The sequence below is a fragment of the Eucyclogobius newberryi genome, unplaced genomic scaffold (assembly GCF_026437365.1).
Source record: "Eucyclogobius newberryi isolate DKJ021-1_F unplaced genomic scaffold, fEucNew1.0.hap1 SCAF_12, whole genome shotgun sequence".
Taxonomy (NCBI): Eukaryota; Metazoa; Chordata; class Actinopteri; order Gobiiformes; family Gobiidae; genus Eucyclogobius; species Eucyclogobius newberryi.
The window spans coordinates 20477927-20496720 of record NW_027315746.1 but is presented as its reverse complement, the minus strand read 5'-3'; the positions used below and the strand labels follow the sequence as shown (position 1 = coordinate 20496720).

The window sequence follows — 18794 nt, the reverse complement described above, 5'->3', positions numbered from 1 at the left end:
TCAAATGCATTTTTTATTAAAAACTTGGCTGTATGTTGAATAATAGGGATAGGGTTAAGGGAGAAGAGTTGCTATATGTAGTGCAATCATTCATTAGCATCCATCCACTGCGCTGGGGTCAAACCACTGACAAAAACAAAAACTATGAACAAGATGCGTCATCCAATTTAAAGGACTAGTTGTGTTGTAAATGCAGATGTAATGCCGCCTTAAAAACCCAAATTGTTTGGCCCATATTCATTTCTGACAGTATATTATGTTCATGTGACATCACAACATACTAGAATCTCTCAATAGTGAGACAGGTCTGAATTATATGGAGGAATTTGCTGTCAAGATTGTAGATTTGATGATTTTGTTTATATAATTACAGTGATGTAATCTGCATAAAACTTGGCTTCAGAAAGTGTCATTAAAAAATGACACATTCATTTCCATAATTACAGAGCCTTTGTGTCTGATCTCATATGCAGAAAAAAATTGCAGCAATGTTTTTTTTCCAAGTGGAGAACCTCGCTTTGGACCTTACTGACGTAAGAAGCACTGGTCCCTCCTCCCTCAGAGCTGTGACTCACCTGCTTAGTGTTCTATTACCAGCTGAGACTGATGGTCCAGGCTGCGTAAGAGGAGTGTGCTTAGATGTGAGCGGTAGAACAAATAGCCCTCCATGGCAAACTAGCAACTGTGACTGGGATGCCACTCCACAGCCCGTGCAGCTACTCGAGCTCTATTTATTTTCCAAACTGACAAAAGCTGCTATTATTACATCCCCTTAGGAAAAGCAGTACTTAATTGTTGAACACCAAGAATGACCAAACGGCGGTACATAAACAACTGAATTGTATTGCATAACAAAAATAGACTCAACTTAAATGAATAGGATCATTCAACTGACCTGTTAAGGACATTCATATAATTAATAATTTAAAAAATATATTTGAAAAAGAAAATTCCTAACCATAAATTAAAATTCCCCAACAGGCCAGCAACGGATTTCAAGGCTTCAGTCTTTCAGTATTCTTCCCGTTTCTTCAGCTCAGTACAGCATGCGGGTTTACGTTGGCGGGAGTAAAAGGACTATCATCAATGTTACAGAATATCATAAGATTTTTCTTTAATTGTTACAACATCACAATGCTTTTTAAAACTGTCATTAGGGTCCTGTGAAAACAAATGTAGTAAAATAAAACACAAGTGTGAACAGAGGTGATGCTTTTGAGTCCAGTACAACACCGACTTTGAAGAGGATGAAGGAGTTGACTATGACTGTAGCTGAAGGGGAAAAGGAGCACCATCTTGACAGCCAGGGGGTCTTGGATGAATTTAATTGGTTATTTGGCGTCCCTTCATTACACACTAGCAGTCCAGCTTCTAGAAGGCCACCATTGTCAGCAAATTCATCTCCAACTTGGGCCGGTCAAGAATAGGTAGACCTGAAGGAAAAGCAAATTTTAATATAGATTTTATTGTGCAAGTTTACAGCTCAGAATCCTGATCTAACTAATAGATACTCTGCTATGTCCCATATTCACTGGCCAATATGTGCAGCTATTTATAAGATGCAAAATGAAAATGGAATAATACAACAGGCTCTACAGAGAAAGAGTACATGTATATGATCATTTGAAATTTGAGTCATAGCACGACCATCTGAATATCAACATCAATATTGACACTTGTATGTCCATTGGGTGTTTAGTGGACACATGGCTCACTACTACTACTAATAGACTGCCTCGTATCTAGGCTGAATCAAAGATGAGCATGTTAATGCACATACATGATATACATGGTGTTATCACACCAGATTGTAGCCATGGGATTGAATGGTTTTCACATATTTAATCCCACATTAACCTTATTAACAGTAATGACAACAGTCCAAAATATCTGTCCCTGGCACTGTAAATAACTACAAAGTCAGCAAAATAGGCTTTGTAATTCCCATGGTCTGAGCACAAACTGAGTGCCTCTCCTCTCTCTGTGCGCCGTCATCTGTCCGCTGTGGGAACTGTACGTTTCATTTGGCCACAGCCTCACTGTGGGTAACCACAGCGCGGGCTCACACTCGCATGGAATGAAGAAGTGATAGAACTGCACAAGCAACAGTTATATAGGCTGGGACAGTTTAACTAATTTGACTTAAACAGAAAGGGAGGAGCAAAAGATCGCAGCACCAACAATAAAGGATTAAATAATGGAATAAAGGGTCAAAAGGAAGCAATATAAATGCACACTAATTTGTCAGACACGCATATCGACAAAGCAGAGACTTTAGCGGAGCAAGTTGTGCTGTTTAGAAATGAGAGGGAAGAGAGAAAGAGCGGTGCAAAGCGACAGGTCAGTGTGGCTTCCATGAAAGCCTAATTCCTTTGTGGTGGCAGCGTAATAAATGCTGATATTTTCACCTCATTCTGCCAGCGACATAAGCCAGGGGCCCAAGCGTGTTTGCAGGACTGTAGAGTCTACAGTGTAGACACTATCCAGTCCTCAGCAGCTTTTCAAACGTGTTTAAACATCTAAAATATGACATCATTGTCATGTAAATTTTACTAATACATAAAAAATAGCTTTGTTTAGATTAGGAGTTCAGGCCCTATTGCCACAAAAAATGTCAGGCTTTTGTGTCTGCAGTGATTACTGGTAGTTGGCCCAGTTTACCTCTGTGCCTCAAGCCCATTGGTGTTTACCATCGCCTGCAGCTGAATTTGACCATGTATGCAATATGCATGCTTTCAACAGCTTCAGCTGTGCCTCTATGCCTGAAAACCGTGACCACACAATCATTATCATTGTGAGGACCGATCCAACTCAAAAACAGCCCAGATATCGCAGAGTGAATCCAGCGTAAAGCTCAAACACAAACCGATGGGTTCGACGGGTCACTGTTGTTTGCAAGTGGAGAGCTTTCGAATCTTGCTGGCCGTAGAGACTCCTTTTCGTGAAGGGTTTGATGATGAGGATGATCGCCGTTCAGCTTTGGATTTGTTGTTGAGAGACACCCCTTCGGTTCCATTTGAACAAAATGGCTTAGCAGTAGCAGGACTGTTGTCTGCAGTTGCTTGATCTTCATCAGACACTTGTCCTGAAGACAATAGAAATTAATAATTAATGAAACTTATAATTAGTATATTATTAGAAATCACTAGTATACTACTTTTATACTAGAATATAAAAATGGCATCAAGAGACCCCATGAAATTCCAGATCTTAGCATGAATTTCTGAACTGGACTTCTGTTAAAGTTTATATGTGACCCCTGGGTTTATAAAATATTAGAGAATTTCTTGTGGGAAAATAAATAAATCAAAACATGGACAATCAGCATCATAAAATATCAAGGCATGGCATTACTGTTCCATACATAAATAGAAAGCATTTTCAAATTATGAACAAGATGAGCTTAGAATCTCAAATGGTTCATGTTTCATCATATCAGTGACACTGTATGACAACAAAGTCAATCACAAATTTCTGTCTGAAGCCTGGTTAAAAAAAGCAGTTATGGGGGTCCATCCAGGGCCATGTTCAAACAAAAGCAAAACATAATGGCAGAAGAAGAGGCTTGATCCTAGACATATGTGAAATCTAACATCACCAATATTTCCAATGTACAGTACATGATGGTGAAGTGTCAATGACAAAAAAGGCAGATAGTCACAATTGTATTCACCTGGTACTGTAAAGTCCTGAGTATATATGATCTCATCGTCTCCGTCATAGAGTTCGTCGTCCTCCTCCTCCGTGTAACCGTGCAGATCCTCCAGATAGGGCACCACAGTCATACTGCGCCAAGGGTCTCTGCTCTCAGCATTGGCCGGGATCGGCACCGGGCGCTCCGACGGTGGGTGTTTCTTACGAACCCAGCTAAGTCACAAGTGTTTGCAGTTAATTAAAAAAAACATATTACATTTTGGCCATTTCTTTAAAAAGAAAGGTTACTGTTGGACTGAATGTATTAAGATACAATCACTCACTTGTGTTGCCTTATATTCTGTATAGAAAACCTCTTGGCAGGATCATACTCCAGCATTCCTGAAATAGTCAAATTATATGATTTAGTTACTTAGGCCATAATATCACAAATATCACTATCACAAAGTCATGGTATGTTTTAAAGTTTAATATGTTTCTCAGTGAAGGCCTCTACACAGTGAAATGCGCTGTAAAGACGTGCTATAATCAAAGGCTTTAAGACTAAACTAAAACACCTAGAGATTGGGTCTCCAATAGGCGATCTGTGGCCTAGTTTCCCATAATAAAATAATATTTATCCAACACAACATTTTGCGCTGCTTTACGGCCGCTCTACAGCTGGTCAAGGCGGGCCAGAAAGGTTTTTCCGAAACACTGCTCTTTCAAAGCACAAATGTGTGCTGTATAAAATATAAAAAATTAAAACAAATGTTTTAATGACATTTATTTTTAAGATTGTCCACAAACAACCTGACAATGTCAAATTTATGCCAAATATATATAAAAGTCTCGAATAAGCGGAAGATGATGGATGGATCATTGTAATTTTTTAAAATCTATATATGGATACATTTACCGGTACCTGCAGTAGTAAAAATATTATTCTCAGTTGTGTAAAACACATTAAGGGCCTTAAAACGCTTTTATAATGACACACAAACCTTGCAGCAGGTCTGACAGCAGAGGTCCACACTCCTCGGGAACGGTGCAATCTCCCTTTCCGATATTTTCAAATAGCTTATAGATATTGTCCCCCTCAAATGGATAAAGACTTGTTGTGATGTTGTATCTGAATGAAAGAAATGCAAGAATTTGTGTAGCAACCATTGCAAATGACAAAATACAAAGACCTAGACCCGTTAAAGGCCAATGCACACCAAGGGCATGCCACACATCAACACACATGAAACGCTGCGCGTCACGGCTCTTAAAAAGGCTTTAAAAACTCTTGGGGCACTTCAAATAGGATTTTTATCTGCAGATTACTGACAAAAAGAGGCACGATGCGAGGTTGTGTAAGAAGAGGATATATGGTGGTCTGAGCAGGTGCTTTCTCTGCCTCTGCTCACAGTTTACAGCGGTGCTTCGGTTGGTCACAGAGCAGAGATCTATTTGTACTCACTAAAGATGTGAAGAAGTGCACCGAATTACTGGAAATGTGGTTTGATATATTCAAAGATTTCTGGGGGAGGAGCCCTATACATCTTTATTCGGGCCACCCAGGTTTAAAAATCCTGGAGGCACCACTGCCGTGCAGCAAAGCGTTCCAATGTGCGTTGACATTAAGAATGCTCTGATCAGGATGTTTTGATAAACAAATATTTCTATTTCAAATGTTTCTTTTGGTTTTGGGGACAACCACCCATGTGGCATGGTCATAATCAGAAGTAGAATCTATCTGAGGATCCTCAATCAATATTGTCATAATAAGTAAAGACGTAGCAACAAATACTAACAGTGTTACTCCTGCAGACCAAATGTCCACTTTAAAACCTGAAAAGGTATCCAGCCCATTAGCAATTTCCGGAGGTTGGAAAGCTGGAGAACCCTGGCTCGTACGACATGTGTCGTCATCAGCAAATGGATGAAGAGCCTACATACAACATATAAATCATATTATTGTTATCAATAAAACATCTCATCACTTATAATCTAAAATTGTGAACAATTACCTCTGCTACACCAAGGTCTGAGATCTTTAATGTTCCATCAGTGGTCAGCAGCAGATTCCCCGGTTTAATGTCTTTGTGAACTATTCCCTGGCTGTGCAAATATTCAAGGCCATCTATGAGTTGGCAAAAGTACCTGCAAGGGATACAATTTCTTAAATAAAATGAACAAAATAAGTTAAGTACACTTGTACAAGTAACCATGTAATCCTCAAGTTTTCACACATGCACTCAACAGTAAAGGCTGTGGTGTCTTGAATCTAAATTTGGGCCTGAAGCAGAGATTGCAGCGTGTGTTGGACTAAATATAGATAAAGAAGTGGGAGAAAGAGTGGGGTGAGGGAGAAAAAGAAGACGCTTACCCATGAGCTTGAAATACTGGAAACCTTTTCTCTGGGACACTGTCCAGCATTTCCTGCATCCCACAAACGCAGTACTCCATCACCATATACGTACATCAAGTCAAGAAAGTTAGCAGTAAAAAGAAAAAGTCTAATATTTGTACATATATAACAAGCAAAACAATCCATGGTCTAAACCAATGCAACAGCACAAACTTGACAAGGATATATTTTTTGCTTTTCTTCATTGTAGAGAACATCTACTAACTGAATCACATTCTTGTGTTGAAGTCTTCTTAGCAGTTGAATTTCCCTGCAAAGCAAGAAAAACAGTTGAATGAAGAAAAAAAAAGTGTGATTAAGGACTGCAAAGAATAATATATTTTGTGTTGTGCTTAGTTACACTCTAACTGACTACACATATGTGTTAGGTCCCGTCTAATAATAATTATAATGCACAAAGCGCTTTTTCAGGCGCTCAAAGTTGCTTTGAAATTTCTTGCATTATTTCTTTCACTCCACACTTTGTGGTGGAAAGGCAGCCAAATGGCACCAATCGCCCCTATGCCCACCAGCAATCAATCACTCGTCATATCACATTCATACACGTCGGTGTAATCCCTCATTCGTCCAGGCGTGTTCCATAGTAGAAAAAGCTTCAGTTGTAGTCATCTGGACTCAGTTTGAAAAAATAGACGTTTCGACTCTCATCCAAGAGTCATTGTCAATAAAAGAATTTAGATCGAGAACTCCGATATTAATACTGTTCTGTGGTAAGACCCACAGGCTCCTCCCAATGGATGAGAGTCGAAACGTCTATTTTTTCAAACTGAGTCCAGATGACTACAACTGAAGCTTTTTCTACATTCATACACTGGCAAGTGGGGCGAAGTGTCACAACCATGAGCGAAGTGTCACAACCATTGCCTCTGGTGACTGGAGAACGTTGGACTTCAGCTGAAGGAGATATTTGCTTTAGAATCGAGAACACAATGTTTAAAAAAACATTAGTAAAATAATGATCCCTTCTCCTAAATGTCAAGTGTTAGATTTGCTGTGATAATTGAGGTGAGAGGTATATATAGAAAATGGTATAATATTGCAGTTGTTTTGGAGATATGCAAGGGTATAAAGTAATTCTGTCCATTTGTGGTTATGTTAATGGTCAATTCACATTTTGTGCTTTAACCACAACTAAGACATGTACATTGTAGCAGTTTTCATGCATTGTTAAAAGTGCTAATACAAAAAATAGATAAATGCTTGGATGTGATACATTAACAGTTTTGTTAACACACCTGCTCTTTATTATTCAGATGGTAATATACTCTTATATGTAATGATGTATATTTTTAAATTGGTGCCAAAATATGATTTATCTATCAACTATTGATTAATGCTGAACGCATAGGCTTTCTGTGACATTGAGGGACTGTTGACATCCACATAACCTCCCACGGCTCTATTGAGTTTTATCAGTAAAAGAGCTCTAGTTTTGGATATCAGCGCAACTTTCGTTTGGACACAAACAGCTTTTTGCAATAATTCTTGTGTTTGTTCTTAGAGTTGTTTCTTCAAAAAACATCAGAAATGTGTTAGATGCGGCTTGCAAATGCATTTCAACAGCTCAAGTAATACTCAAACTTTTGTGTGAGTGTGAAAACTTCCCACGTGTATAATTGTAAAATGTAACTATTACAAGAAACACTTTCTACCATCAGCCGTTTTTAGTTATTGGTCAGAACTAATGAGAGATAATGTAACAAAGACAATGTACAAATTTGATTCATTCCAATACCTCAAAATTTTTTGTAACCCTAAAACTTTTTGCCCAAGAAAATTGCCACAAATTAAATATTAGCTACTCACTTTTTGACATTGGCTTCCCCATTAGGAATTCTCCTCAGCTTCTTCTTCTTCAGTATCTTAACAGCTCTGCGACAGAGTGTCTCAGAGTCCAACATCTCTTTAACTTTACCATAGGATCCCTCACCCAGTAGGTCGCCCATAAGGTACTTTCCTATTAGCTTAGCCCTCTTCCGGCGAGGCTGGTAGATCACCTCAGTAGAGTCAATACGGTGAATAAACGTATCCATCAGATCATTTTCATTGAGATAGTCAAGGTGATGCAGCTCACCAGTGCTCATGGTGGATAATTCTAGATTCAGTTCAGCAACTGGACAAATGTCTGCTTAGTGGATAGTTTAACCAAAAGATAGAACACAAAAACTATTCTTTTTTATCTGATGACAATGTGAATGCAAAGTTGTAAACATCTGGAATCTTTTAAGAGAAAGGCAGAATTAACAAGCAGATGTGCATACTTGAAATGTCTATTGGATCAGATGAAATTAGCCTAAGTTAATTGTTACTCCAAAAGATAACTAATACTGGTCAGATGTTGATAAAGCCATACTATTTAGCTTTAAGCTCATGCAGCACTGCATTTCTTTCAGTAGTTTGTACTCCATCACTGTGTTGCATTAGACTGGATCCAAACAGAACTCATACAAGGATCTGGTCAGCTCCTATGGGTCACAGACCATTTAGGCCAAACTGGTTCATTCTTGGGCGTGTACCTGACAACATAAGAATCAAGCACAGGATCAAGTAAGCCTTTCTTGACCAAACAATCCACATATTATACATGCAGGGGATTACTTTGGACAATTAAGAAAAAAATACCATACATGTACATTTTTGGTAGATGAAAACTATCGCTCGATAAATTAACTGTTAGTACCTTATAGTTGTATTACAAATATTACAGTAAACACAACATATCCAAAGCTATGAGGTTTTGCTGTGTTAGCGTCTTGGTGATAAACAGCAGAAGCTAAGCAACTTTGGCTTTGATGTTACCAATGTCGCTAGCTTAGCCAACTACATCGGCTAAAGAGCAACATAAACGGTGGCGACAAAAGCCCTGCAGGTAGAGAAGGGTTTCCCAGAATTACAATAACACACGGTAAACATTAATCTGAGCACGCGTACATAACATTAGAAAACATGCAAATGCAGCTAGCCACGGTATGCTAACCGGGCTGTGCAGAGCTAGCAGCCGAGTCCAACGAATAATTAAGACCCTAAAGCTAACTTAGTTCTGGTGATGCATATGTATACCTTTTGGTGGTTATCGCTGAGGTCAGTCACCACGAAAGATGTTAACATAATGCTAAAAATGCCAACAAACGTTTCAATCGTCGCTTTGCTCTGCTACTCAGGTTGTCGCCATCTTGTTTACCTCCCCTTCAACTCACTGACAGTCCCTACGTTACTGCGTCAAACTTTTTGGGATGAGACATGGGAAGCTGTGGAGAGGCCATGTGTAGCGTGACAACTGTCAACCAAAAGAGCCCGACTACTCACGATACATGATTTAAAAAAGACAAATAAAAGTGGAGCTTATTGCAGCGTTTCAATCTGCTGTAATGGCAATGCAGAAACTGAATAAAAGAATGTCTTATCACTGGACATATTTGCGCACCGTTTACATTTAATATGTCAAGTGGAGAAGTGAATTCATATAGGGTAAATGGCACAAAAAAATACAATGACTTTTTGCATTAACAAATTAAGAAAAAAAAACACATTCGGTACATCAATAGCTTTACTTGTAAAGTAACATTATAGAGGCCAAATTTAATATTTAATATTGCACAGGGCATTAACTGAAATGAAAATTCTAATGCTAAAAGTCACCTTTACATTTTTCTCCTTTTAACATATTTTTAATTGCTATAACTGTCTTGAACATTAGATGTGATTCCTTAAAATCAGTAATATGGTCTTCGAGGGTTGTTCTGCAAAAACAAAAATCTTTTTAAAACATGACCCTCAGGTTATATTTTATTTCTAAACTACTTCAAATGTCAGTACATAAACAGTCAAAATGAATGTTACCAGTGGATTAGGCCTGAAGCGGTAGGCAAGCATCATTCTCTTTCTAAAAGCATCATATTCATCATCATTCTTTGAAAGTTCTGCTGGACGGTCAACGCCTAACCCAGCTCCATCTACAGCTACAGTTCCCCTAAAAAGGAAAAACGCAAGATTAAAAAAACAAAAAGTAATCTAAAAGTTAGGAACATTCTTCTTTCATTTAGGAATGTTTTCAAAATTGCTATAAATATTTGATTACTTGTTCACTGGTGCTTTGATTCCCTGACTATCACTTCCAAGACCTTCTCCTTCTTTCCACCCCATTTTCATTAGCATTCGAAAACCAAGATTTTCCACTGTCAACTTAAACTCTTTGTATTCAGAGTAATCAGGATCGCGGCCTTCCTGTGGGTACAAATACATTTTTTAGGCTACATACAAATAATAATTGAAAAGACAGCTTTATATAAATATATATATTTTAAAAACCTTTAGTGCTTTGAATGTCTCCATAAATTTTTCTAGCTCCTCTGGAGGCAGAAAGTCACCAATAAAGTGTTTTCCTTTACCCATTTCAGTAAGAGACTCGGCCCACTCTGAGAAGGACAGACATTTTTTAAATTGTTGCTCCACAAAATAAATAAAACAAAAAAATGCATGCTATGAGTCTCACCGCGTGTTTTTTCCATTTCCATTTGCCTGAGTCGATGCTCCCAGGTCCCATCACCTTGGTCTACTTCTTCATCACTATCATATTCATGCTGATGCTCTCTGATAGCTTTTTCCCACATGATTTGCATTTCAGCCATTGCACGCTTGTGCTTCATAATCATATCAAACATTTCTTGCATCTATTAATAAAAGTATATCCAGCTTTAAAAAAACATTTTTCAATATTCAAAGATTTGTTTGAGCGTAAATCGTATACCTCTTGCTGTTCTTTTAACTGTTTCTTCTGATCTTCTGATAATTCAGTGACTCCAACCAGGCCAAGAGGCTTTCCCTTGTTGTAACCAAGACCCTTCAACTCTTGAGCTGAAAGTGTATAACAGTATAGTTAGTAAATAGAACAATGAGGCTGTATGTGGCAGTCCATTACATAGGCTTACAACTAGGATAAGAGGAAGCGACTCTCAATAAGTGTTTTAAAACATTGACCTGTGTCGCTTCCTTTAATCCTAGTTGTAAACGTATGTAATGGACTGTTACATTACAATCCAATAAAGATTTATTCAACTTATTCAACAATATATCTCAGCATGTAAGTGGAGAACATGCAAGTATGTGGTGTTGCCATCTTATGTCACAATGCTTACAAAGAAAAACATTTTATATTATACTTAAATGTATATTGTACTAATTTAATACCAGAGAGTGAAGGTATGTTGGGTTGAGGAAATCCTATATCCTCTGGTATAATTATAGATGGAATAGGCAGCTGGACTTTATCTTCTTCAGAGCCCCATCGACTCTTTCTCTTCCGCTTGACAGGTGGAGTTTCTGTGCTAGGAGAGGAAGTTATGGCTGCTGGATGAGTTGGACATTGAAGCTCTGTTGCTGCTGATGAGGGTGTAGATGAGGCGGCACCACTGTACTCTTTTACTTTCTCTTTATAAAAGCGATAACCTGGACTTTGATGATTATACAAAAAACTGGAGAAAACACAGTATTCATTTTGACAGAATGTATGAATGTGATTGGATAGGTTTTTTGTTCAGCACCAAACTGACCTGAAGGCAAGGTTGTCTTTGTTGCGTTCTACCGCGATGGCTTCAACCTCTGCACCACCCTCTGCCACAAATCTAGCCAGCTTCTCAGCAACTTGTTGGGTTTCGGAGTCCACTGGGGGGGAGACTTTAAGCATCCTATCAGTACTGGGACTCAATTCACACAAATACTGCATCGTATTGAACTTGCTCTCATACACCATTCTAGAGCCAATAGAGTATAAAACAAGGAAGGAGGAGAAATGATGGGCAAAATGTTCTAAAATGTTATTGACCAACAAAGTGGAGCAGCACATTTTTTTATTTTTTTTTTAAATCAAACATTAAATTAGCGATTTATGTTTTCAATTCACAATACACATTTTAGACCCATCCAGGAGCATTGACATTTGAGAGAAAGACTGATTTAATGCACTTTAAAACATGTTTTTAAAATGTCGAAAAAACAGGTTAACAAGACAGGATATTTTGTTGTTTGAAGAAAAATTCTATTACCTAAATAATTGCAGCCGTAGCAATTTGACAACAGCACATATCCGTATAACTTTATATTTATATTGCTTTTAAAGTATATCTTCAAACAACCATTTATGTGCAAATGACAATATGATAAAAATTATATATATATATATATATATATATATATATATATATATATATATATTATATATATATATATATATATATAAATAAAATTTGCACTTACCACTATCAGAGATATTGTTTTTAGAGTGTTGTAGGTCCCTTTGTAGTTCTGCAACTTTTCTTTTAAAGTACAGATAATCATTGCTGCCCTTATCATATAAAAAGCTTTAGAAGAAAAGACAACCATAATTTTATTAAATATTACACATTTTTGCCATCAATATTGTCCAGTTTTGACAGATTTACTCACGAGAAAACTGGATCCTCTTTGTAGTCTTCTCTAGCTTTTCGTTCAAGCTCAGGTCCCCCTTCAGCCACAAAAGAGGCCATCTTGTCAATAATGAGTCGGGTATCGGAATCCTTTGGGGGAGAGACTTAAAGGATGCTATCAGAACATTGTTTTAAGGTCACCAATACACTGCCAGGTATAAGCCGCCATGGCAGTATTGAGAAGATGTAATGAAATATCCATGCTATGAGGAGTCCAAAAGTACAGGTCCTGAATTACCTTTAATCTCTAAAAATCGGGAGTAATCCACTTCCTCGTCCTCATCTTCACCCTCTGATAAACAAAAGACACTTGGCCTTTGGCTTAGAATAGTGTTTCTCTTGGACTGAGAAAAGTTTTTGAATTGACTAATCATGCTACTGACTCCAAGTCCTGGTCGCTTGCCAAAAAGAATACTCTTTTTTTGCTGTTTATTTCCCGCTGACGAAGAGGCGGTTGAATTGTTCATATCATTGGGAGCGCCTAAAAATAAATCAATATTTTTTTTGATACTTTATCTGATTTCTACAATGCCAAAGAACCAGTCATGCATAGTTTTATTGAATGAATGAATGAATGAATGAAAAAACAAACAAACCCGGAATAGGAGAAGGCTTTTCTTTCTGCATCTTCATAAATTGCTGCAAAAAGCTTCCATCATTCACAAATTTGTTTGATGAATCAGGTGAAGTAGAAAAACTGACAAACATAAAGGCAATGCAGTTAACAAATACAAAGCTACATACGCATACAATACCAAGAAAGTGTAATAACAAATTAACAAAATATCAAGGATTACTTACGCTGGCTGCAAAGACTTATTATTAACGTTTACGTGTGTTGTCTTTGCTTTCATCTGCGCTTGACGAGCCAGTTTTTCTTCAATTTCCCGTTTTTTCTGCGCTATAAGCTTTTCTTGGCGCAGAATATTCATGTTCTGTTTATTTTTCTGTGTCTGAGGAGACTTGGACTTCCAACCTCCACGTCCTAAAAGACAAATATCTATTAGAAAAGCGGGCTCATTTGAGCAAGATCTACAATATGCACAGTGAGACGTTACATTTATATTCAATAAAAATATTTACTAACTAAGCTTTTCCAATTTTAAAGTGGTAAATTGTGATGTATTTATGGCTAAAGCTAACATGTCAGCTAACATCGCGTCAGGTTTGGCTATTTATTTCATACAACATTAGAGTTTAGATTAGTTGAGTTTACGGCTTGAAACGCATTACGAAGTGTAATTTCCTAATGTGAATTAATGGACGCTCTTTACCTGCATCGTTCGATTCCATGCCTTTGATTGAATAAAGCAGCACTTTTAACGCCAAAGTACAAGGCCTTTTACAACTGAGATGCAACTTCCGGTTGCAAATTGTGGAAAAATAAAAGTATCAGACTGTAAGGGCCTTTAAAGTGAAAGTTAATGTGAATGTTAATGGGAAATCTTATCGCAATGCATCGATTGTTGTGCTTAATGTACAGCAATACAACACATTTGATTTACATCTAAATATCTTAATTTCCCCTACGCGGCGGCCCCTCTTGTCGCTGCTCGGTTTCTTGACCCTTGTTACTATCCGTCCGTAACGTGAAAGGACTCCCTGCTAAAAATGGCAGAAGCTCCTCCACGACCCAGCCGGTTTTTCTGTCACCGCTGTTCAGCAGAGATTAGTCCTCATCTACCGGTAAGGATAATGCCTATTATTTAGCCTTGCTCGGCTTTGCTTGGATAGGTTTTTAAGTAGTTTACTTGAGTCTGAAGTGAGTTGCTAGTCCCGTCAGTAAGATTTTTTGCTGGGGCTATGCTAATTAGCTTTCTCCATAGACAAACGCGGTGATGGAGGGACTGAACTACCGTAGATATTGTCGTGCAATGCTTTATTAGTTGTAGTATACAAATATCCCATTTGCAAAATGGAATAGATTGTAAATGTGGTGAGGTGGCGAGTTAGTGAGTGTGCCTGTCACAATAGTAAAATATACATTTGTCTCTTAATGCGAAATTATATAGTGTCGAAGAGCAGCAGTAGAATAACAAGCATCAAAGATACTTAATCATACAGCATAAAAATATGTAGAATCAATGTAGTAAAATACCATCTAGATACAGTGTTTTAAAAAAAAAAACTAATGGACTACAAAGCACGGTGAGCATGAGTGGTGATCCACATTATAATTAGATACATCAGGAAAAATTACAACCATTTATTATTTATTATTATTTACACCATCGGGAAGGTCATGGTAACCAGAGTGTAATAGATTTGGATTAAGTAAATTACCCCAAAGAACAACAGAAATATTCAGGTTTGAAGAGTGTAAATATGAGGCAAAAGTGTCCACACATTTCAGCCAGTGGTCAGTGCTGCTGCTGTGCAGGGGAGCGGTCATCTGTGTGTATACAACCACCACGGAGTCAGTCAGTGTTACTGGATCCATGCATCTAACCACATCATATTCTTTTGTGATATGTCAAAAAGTTATTGAAGGGGCTTCATTAAATGTTGATATTCCAAATTATTAATGCATTAAATAAGGAGGTAACAGAGTCATATCTGAACTTTCTGGGCATGCGTTTTCACAACCTGTATAATTTCATACAGTTAGGGCAAGCAACAAGCATTTTGAAAGAGGCCATGCAAATATTTCTGACCCAACGGCCAACTTGGACCTCCCGGGAGCTGATGCCTCGACTAGACAAGCAATATTGTGGCCGCTAAAAAACACACTTCTCCAATTAATTTTCATGAGGTTTGTTGCATTAGATCAATAATCTTCTGTAGTTTATGGTTCATTAAAAAATTAGGGTAACAGATGATCTTACCTGTATATTTTCAGCATTTCTGTGAAGTAAATTTTCAAAACTTTCTCCTACTTATATATTACCATGAATCATCATGGGGTGGTCACGTGGGCATGACTTAGGTTATGATTTACAGTAGTAGCACTATTTCGATCGATGGTATTGGTTTGTGTCACGAGAGGAACAATTTCTGTCAAAGTTGTCAAACGCAGTCCTGCAGAAGGTGGACACAGGCGGGCCAGCACTTCTACATGACTGGATTTGATGTGCGCCTCTAGCAGATTCTGACAGGCAGAGCCCCCTGTAGGGGGGTGAGAATCATGGTCCAGCATAGTTTACTGTTCTGAGGACTCCCCAGAGCGTCGCTTGACTTCTTGATTATCCTGTCCAGCTTCTTCTTTTGTTTGCCTCTTGTATGATTTTGTAGTTGTTTACCTAAAATCTGCTTCCCACTTTTGATATTTTTAGAATGTTAAAGGTGACAATTACAGCTGTGAGTTTATATTTTCTGTCAATGTATTCAATCAACACAAATTTTTACAGATTTTTTGATGTACATGCTTATTTTTGCTTAGGTTTACGAATACAAGTTGCTAGTTGCTAAATTGTACTAACCAAATAATTAAGCTATGAAACATAATATTTACAATTATGGTGCCTTCAAATGATACAATTATTAATTGAACTTGTCTTTCAGGATTACACTTGTCCTCTCTGCGAGTCCGGGTTCATTGAGGAATTACCTGAAGAAAGGAGGTATGTGTTGAGTTTATTTAGACGTTCATATTACTCTTTTAACTCAGTGGTTCTCAACCTGGGGGTCGGAATTTATTTCAGGGGGTCCGCAGGTGACGTGGGGAAAATTTAAAATGTGTGCAACAGTCTTAAATATGGCTTGACGCCCCTTCAAATGCAGTGGTAAATGTAGATTCCTGTTTGATGGCCGACCAAATTGATTCACCTAGGCCTATGCCCTGAAAATGAAATCACTCAATCACTTTTTTGTGTTTGGAAGTTGCAAACACTAACGGCTGTTATCAAGGGAGCAACTGAAAAAGGTTGAGAACCACTTCTTTGAATAATAATTTTACTGATTTATTTTGTTTTATTGATCAGTACTGAAAATGGGTCAACATCTTCATCCTCCTCCTCCAGCGACCAAAACCGACCGGTCTTTGAGGTTAGATTGTTTTTTGTTTTTTTATCCATTTTAAAATAATACAAAGGCATCATGTTGACATTAAATGTTTCTCTTTTGCGTTAGCATATGGATCAGCAACACCTTTTCACATTTCCCTCTGGTTATGGTCCATTTGCTCTTGGAATTTTTGATGAAAACTTTGATCTCCGAACACGACTTCCTCCGGAGGACAACAGAGAGACCGAGAACCGAAGAGAACGAGAAATGGCATCACGGCAACGATACGGCGCCAGGCAACCACGAGGAAGGCATGGGACTCGGCGTCAGGGTATGCGTCATGAAGGGGTGCCTACCTTAGAGGGGTGAGAATTTTAAGTACAATTTGAATATACCTTGTGCCTTCTCTGGGGGAAGTGTGCATGTATGTATGATGTGTATATATATATATATATATATATATTTTTTTTTTTTTTTATTGTAGAATTATTCAGCAGTTGGTAAATGGAATTATTGCACCTACGGCGATGCCAAATATCGGAATCGGACCATGGTGAGTAGTTATTAATCATGTCCAGCACTGATTTACACTTGCTAGTATTTTAATTGGTGTGTGGATTGTTCTCTAATTAGGGGTATGTTGCATTCAAACCCAATGGACTATGCTTGGGGTGCCAATGGACTTGACGCTATTATTACTCAGGTAGCTTATTTTTGTATTTCTTCTGAGAAGCAGGACATATTAAAAGTATGTTAGTGTTCATGTGTTGATTTTACACACCTTTATTCTTCTTAATAGTTATTGAACCAGTTTGAAAACACAGGACCTCCACCTGCTGACAGGGAAAGAATAAAAAGTTTACCCACGATTGCCATAACAGAAGCTCATGTTGGTAAAGACATTTCCCTCTCCTTCTTTCCACACACAAATGACTACTTTCATTGTAATTTCTCATTTATCTTTCTTCAGGTGCCGGTTTAGAGTGTCCCGTTTGTAAAGAAGACTACAGTGTTTCAGAGAGTGTCAGACAACTACCATGCAATCATTTATTTCACAATGACTGTATAGTACCATGGCTGGAACAGGTATGGATTTGTCATCACATACGATTTCTTTGTAATGTATAAATACAATGAAAAAATACAGTCAGTAAGTTCAGAGACAAAATAGTGTTACCGGTAATTGACATTCAGAATATTGAGAAATGTTAACATGGTATATTGATCTTATCTTGTTGCAGCATGACACATGTCCCGTGTGCAGAAAAAGTCTCAGTGGACAGAACACAGCCACTGATCCACCAGGACTATCAGGAATAAACTTCTCCCCTTCATCATCATCATCATCATCCTCCCCCAGTTCACCAAACAATGAACATGCTGCAAATTCTTAGTTTTTATTACTGCCTCATAAGAACAGACTGAAATTGCAGCTTATACAAAGATTGCTGTCTTGTCATAAGGATATAACTTGAGTCAAGATGGACATGCTACCATTCCTTGGGCTGAACTTGAACAAGGTTCTGCTGCTGCTGCTTCATTTAGGTATTTGAGTAGGTGTGGCTGACAGAAAACCTGTGAATTGAAACTATAGACTTGAGATTTGGGGTGCTCAGACATTTTTATGTCAAAGACGACATGCTTTTAAAACATTGCTTGTGTTGATGCAAACTTTGAGATATGTAAATTTTTGTGTAGAAAGTTAAATTTTATACTGTAAAGTGATAGTGACTTGACTTTACAGTTTTAGGGTCAATTTTGAGGGGATGAAAGTGTGTTATTTATTTGCACATTTGTTTTTTACTTTGCACAATATATTGTTTAAGTTTGGGAGTTGGATGAAGAAATAAATGTATGTACAAAAATATTTTTAAGACAGCTAGGTAGTAGAGTTTACTGACATATATACACGCATAAGACGCACGTTTATTCTTACTAATTCAAAAATATGTCTAGGGTATTGTTTCCTGGTAGTGGTAGTGACCTGGAAGTTACTCAAGACTGTACAACACTTTAATGAACTAAGATGTGAGAAATTTGATTTCAAGAAACGATCCATGTCCAAAATTATTCATATTTCACTGGAAAACTCAAGTGCAGTTATGAAATGCACAGCTGTACAGGGGGAATATTGCAGCTCTTGAAGAGCTGATGATTAGGTTATGTTTTTTTAAGTTGCCAATGCAAATGGTCTGGTGCCGTTTAATTAAAAACAAACCATAACATGGGTTATGATTATAATATGTATCAACTTTAGGTGTGGAAACTAGTAACTAAGTACTAAAAAAGGAACAAAAAATTAGTTATCTGTATGTTTTACTTACAGATTTATACAGAGATAG

The 18794-nt window shown here is 37.7% G+C and overlaps 3 protein-coding genes across 4 annotated transcripts; 1 reads left to right on the top strand and 2 right to left on the bottom strand.

Moving 5' to 3' along the window:
- Positions 1-821: 821 nt before the first annotated feature.
- Positions 822-8688, bottom strand: stk11 (serine/threonine kinase 11). The gene is made up of 11 exons (XM_072441321.1): positions 8672-8688; positions 7856-8565; positions 6216-6299; positions 6008-6097; positions 5649-5781; positions 5433-5569; positions 4638-4765; positions 3978-4035; positions 3674-3867; positions 2867-3085; positions 822-1433 (listed from the first exon to the last, which is right to left on the bottom strand). The coding sequence occupies exons 2-10, from the start codon at positions 8131-8133 to the stop codon at positions 2883-2885; spliced, it is 1305 nt and encodes a 434-aa protein (XP_072297422.1). The 5' UTR covers positions 8134-8565; positions 8672-8688; the 3' UTR covers positions 822-1433; positions 2867-2882.
- A 688-nt stretch (positions 8689-9376) lies between these two features.
- Positions 9377-13897, bottom strand: sugp1 (SURP and G patch domain containing 1). Of its 2 annotated transcripts, none has more exons than XM_072441347.1 (14): positions 13785-13897; positions 13312-13495; positions 13107-13207; positions 12749-12991; positions 12491-12614; positions 12302-12405; positions 11599-11722; positions 11237-11520; positions 10797-10903; positions 10542-10719; positions 10358-10464; positions 10128-10273; positions 9890-10019; positions 9377-9789 (listed from the first exon to the last, which is right to left on the bottom strand). In XM_072441347.1, exons 1-14 carry the CDS (start codon positions 13801-13803, stop codon positions 9763-9765), a joined length of 1878 nt encoding a protein of 625 aa, XP_072297448.1. In that variant the 5' UTR covers positions 13804-13897; the 3' UTR covers positions 9377-9762. The 2 variants fall into 2 exon arrangements, with proteins under 2 accessions (XP_072297448.1, XP_072297449.1); XM_072441348.1 differs by having other exon boundaries at positions 12305-12405.
- rnf126 (ring finger protein 126) lies at positions 13426-18332 on the top strand. Its single transcript, XM_072441349.1, has 10 exons — positions 13426-13556; positions 14107-14196; positions 16012-16070; positions 16431-16494; positions 16579-16817; positions 16937-17005; positions 17086-17155; positions 17252-17345; positions 17423-17538; positions 17694-18332. The coding sequence occupies exons 2-10, from the start codon at positions 14122-14124 to the stop codon at positions 17844-17846; spliced, it is 939 nt and encodes a 312-aa protein (XP_072297450.1). The 5' UTR covers positions 13426-13556; positions 14107-14121; the 3' UTR covers positions 17847-18332.
- Positions 18333-18794: the final 462 nt, after the last annotated feature.

What these genes read in the sequence shown, in the direction of transcription:
- stk11 (XM_072441321.1), bottom strand. Translation starts at nt 8,133, where the DNA reads ATGAGCACTGGTGAGCTGCATCACCTTGACTATCTCAATGAAAATGAT. An exon ending in GGGGAAGCCAATGTCAAAAA is followed by an intron (nt 6,300 to 7,855) that starts GTGAGTAGCTAA and finishes CTTGCTTTGCAG; the next exon opens with GGAAATTCAACTGCTAAGAA. An exon ending in TCAGGACTTTACAGTACCAG is followed by an intron (nt 3,086 to 3,673) that starts GTGAATACAATT and finishes TATTGTCTTCAG; the next exon opens with GACAAGTGTCTGATGAAGAT.
- sugp1 (XM_072441347.1), bottom strand. An exon ending in AAAGCCTTCTCCTATTCCGG is followed by an intron (nt 12,992 to 13,106) that starts GTTTGTTTGTTT and finishes ATTTATTTTTAG; the next exon opens with GCGCTCCCAATGATATGAAC. An exon ending in AGACATTCAAAGCACTAAAG is followed by an intron (nt 10,274 to 10,357) that starts GTTTTTAAAATA and finishes TTGTACCCACAG; the next exon opens with GAAGGCCGCGATCCTGATTA.
- rnf126 (XM_072441349.1), top strand. Translation starts at nt 14,122, where the DNA reads ATGGCAGAAGCTCCTCCACGACCCAGCCGGTTTTTCTGTCACCGCTGT. An exon ending in GAATTACCTGAAGAAAGGAG is followed by an intron (nt 16,071 to 16,430) that starts GTATGTGTTGAG and finishes TTTATTGATCAG; the next exon opens with TACTGAAAATGGGTCAACAT. An exon ending in CATAACAGAAGCTCATGTTG is followed by an intron (nt 17,346 to 17,422) that starts GTAAAGACATTT and finishes ATCTTTCTTCAG; the next exon opens with GTGCCGGTTTAGAGTGTCCC.